The 3,351-nt window shown below is 48.6% G+C and overlaps 1 protein-coding gene across 1 annotated transcript in view; it reads left to right on the top strand.

Annotated features, from left to right (window-relative positions):
- Positions 1-206: 206 nt before the first annotated feature.
- LOC308369243 (low-density lipoprotein receptor-related protein 4-like) overlaps positions 207-3,351 on the top strand; it is a gene marked incomplete at its 5' end in the record, with an annotated part of 72,583 nt that continues 69,438 nt past the window's right edge. The window contains 3 exon segments of the mRNA XM_080843585.1: positions 207-243; positions 488-541; positions 677-808. Of these exon segments, the coding sequence (XP_080699711.1) occupies positions 207-243; positions 488-541; positions 677-808 (223 nt within the window).

Below are 3,351 nucleotides of genomic sequence, written 5' to 3'. Positions count from 1 at the left end.
AAAATGCTCTTGCAAACCAGGCTATATATAAGTTGCCTATTCCAGGTAATTCAATAGCTCTGAATCGCGGAGCAAATGGATTTAGAAGGGTGGGGACGTCAGCTTTTGATGGGATCTGGATGGTGTATTACAGCATATAGAACGTGCCAACTGCCACAGCTGCCAGGGGTGTCGTTAGGGCACAGCAGTGGGCACATGGAGCGGAAATGATATGGGGCTCCTCCCCCAGTGTGGATATTAATGGTATGGTCCTCCTCCTCCCCCAGTGTGGATATTAATGGTATGGTCCTCCTCCTCCTCCTCCCCCCCTCCCCCCCCCAGTGTGGATATTAATGGTATGGTCCTCCTCCTCCCCCCCAGTGTGGATATTAATGGTATGGTCCTCCTCCTCCTCCACCCCCCCCCCAGTGTGGATATTAATGGTATGGTCCTCCTCCTCCCCCCCAGTGTGGATATTAATGGTATGGTCCTCCTCCTCCTCCCCCAGTGTGGATATTAATGGTATGGTCCTCCTCCTCCTCCCCCAGTGTGGATGTTAATGGTATGGTCCTCCTCCTCCCCCCCAGTGTGGATATTAATGGTATGGTCCTCCTCCCCCAGTGTGGATGTTAATGGTATGGTCCTCCTCCTCCCCCCCAGTGTGGATATTAATGGTATGGTCCTCCTCCTCCCCCAGTGTGGATATTAATGGTATGGTCCTCCTCCTCCTCCTCCTCCTCCCCCAGTGTGGATATTAATGGTATGGTCCTAGAGATCTCTACTCCTCTTGCTGTGGTCCTGCAGGTTCTGCCTCGTGTCCAAGATCTTGGTAGAGCTGTGCTGACTGTGACTGGTGCTGACAGTGACTGGTGCTGACTGTGACTGGTGCTGACAGTGACTGGTGCTGACTGGTGTTGTCTGTGACTGGTGCTGACTGTGTTGTCTGTGACTGTGTTGTCTGTGACTGGTGTTGTCTGTGACTGGAGTTGTCTGTGACTGGTGTTGTCTGTGACTGTGTTGTCTGTGACTGGTGTTGTCTGTGACTGGTGTTGTCTGTGACTGGTGTTGTCTGTGACTGGAGTTGTCTGTGACTGGTGTTGTCTGTGACTGTGTTGTCTGTGACTGGTGTTGTCTGTGACTGGTGTTGTCTGTGACTGGAGTTGTCTGTGACTGGTGTTGTCTGTGACTGGAGTTGTCTGTGACTGGTGTTGTCTGTGACTGGTGTTGTCTGTGACTGGTGCTGACTGTGACTGGTGTTGTCTGTGACTGGTGTTGTCTGTGACTGGTGTTGTCTGTGACTGGTGCTGACTGTGACTGGTGTTGTCTGTGACTGGTGTTGTCTGTGGAGCTGTGTTGTCTGTGACTGGTGTTGTCTGTGGAGCTGTGTTGTCTGTGACTGGTGTTGTCTGTGACTGGTGTTGTCTGTGACTGGTGTTGTCTGTGACTGGTGCTGACTGTGTTGTCAGTGACTGGTGTTGTCAGTGACTGGTGTTGTCTGTGGAGCTGTGCTGACTGTGTTGTCTGTGACTGGTGTTGTCTGTGACTGGTGTTGTCTGTGACTGGTGCTGACTGTGTTGTCAGTGACTGGTGTTGTCTGTGACTGGTGTTGTCTGTGACTGGTGCTGACTGTGTTGTCAGTGACTGGTGTTGTCAGTGACTGGTGTTGTCTGTGACTGGTGTTGTCTGTGACTGGTGCTGACTGTGTTGTCAGTGACTGGTGTTGTCAGTGACTGGTGTTGTCTGTGACTGGTGTTGTCTGTGGAGCTGTGCTGACTGTGTTGTCTGTGACTGGTGTTGTCTGTGACTGGTGTTGTCTGTGACTGGTGTTGTCTGTGACTGGTGTTGTCTGTGACTGGAGTTGTCTGTGGAGCTGTGTTGTCTGTGACTGGTGTTGTCTGTGACTGGTGTTGTCTGTGACTGGTGTTGTCTGTGACTGGTGTTGTCTGTGGAGCTGTGCTGACTGCTGACTGTGACTGCTGACTGTGTTGTCTGTGACTGGAGTTGTCTGTGGAGCTGTGTTGTCTGTGACTGGTGTTGTCTGTGACTGGTGCTGTCTGTGGAGCTGTGTTGTCTGTGACTGGTGTTGTCTGTGGAGCTGTGTTGTCTGTGACTGGTGTTGTCTGTGACTGGTGCTGTCTGTGGAGCTGTGTTGTCTGTGACTGGTGTTGTCTGTGGAGCTGTGTTGTCTGTGACTGGTGTTGTCTGTGGAGCTGTGTTGTCTGTGACTGGTGTTGTCTGTGACTGGTGTTTTCTGTGACTGGTGCTGTCTGTGGAGCCACCAAGTCTCTCCCTTGTCTTTTTGCCAGATAACACTCTGAAAAAGCTCTATATTGTAAACGGAAACACGGCCATAGAAAGGATATGGCTGACCTTATGATGAACTTTTGTGTGAACTTCTGCTGAACTTGTTCTCTTAAATGCTCTGGAAAATGTGAAGCATGCAGGTTCTGTTTAATGCTTTACACACGGAATTAGTTTCAGGTAGTGAAAAAACTACACTGAGGAGGGGCCAGCGTGGGCCAGCACTCAGTGTGAACTGTAGCTCTCTCTCTCTCTGTGTGTGTGTGTGTGTGTGTGTGTGTGTGTGTGTGTGTGTGTGTGTGTGTGTGTCTCTGAACACCTGTCCCCGGTCTCAGGGTGTCTCAGGAAGTCACCAGGACATGACCCTGTCCTTGGCTATGTCATGGCATATTGATACCTATGTCAGGTTGTTAGCAATAGTAAGATGAATGAGTTACTATCCCTTTGAAGATTGTAAGTGGAGGTTTTACAGGGCTGCTACTTTTGTTCACCGCTTTTTCTCTTAACATGAGAAACGGGAAGGGGGAATTGTTATATATATATATTAGCACTCTGAGATTCTGCCTGAATGAAGAGTGCTCAACAAATAAAATGAATTATTATTATTATTATCTACAAGATTGAAGTGAACATTTGCCTTCGTCTATCTGCTAAATGAATCCTCAAAATACTCTTAATAGGCCTAGCATCTATTGCACATCCACTGCATTGTATTGTTTCTATTATAACTGACATGGTAACAACAAGCCTATTCAAGCACAGCCAACTGAAGTTGTCTTTGGTCTTCTTGACTCTATGTGCTATTTTGGACATCGTCGAGCCTTGGCCCCACACCACACATTTGTCCCAAAGAAATAAGAGGCACATTTACATAATCCAATTGTTCTCTAAGTCCAAAACAAGAACCCTAACTATACCGCTATTCTGAAACAGGGCAGGGCTCCAAATGTAATTTCAGACCTTGACAGGAAAGTATAGGGGTAAATTACATGATTTATTCAGCCGGGGAATAACGCACCCGGCACACACACACACACACACACACACACACACACACACACACACACACAC

This window comes from Sprattus sprattus (assembly GCF_963457725.1).
Source record: "Sprattus sprattus genome assembly, chromosome: 8".
In the NCBI taxonomy this organism is placed as follows: domain Eukaryota; kingdom Metazoa; phylum Chordata; class Actinopteri; order Clupeiformes; family Clupeidae; genus Sprattus; species Sprattus sprattus.
Note: the sequence above shows the minus strand (reverse complement) of the source record. Positions and strands in the feature narration are given on the sequence as shown.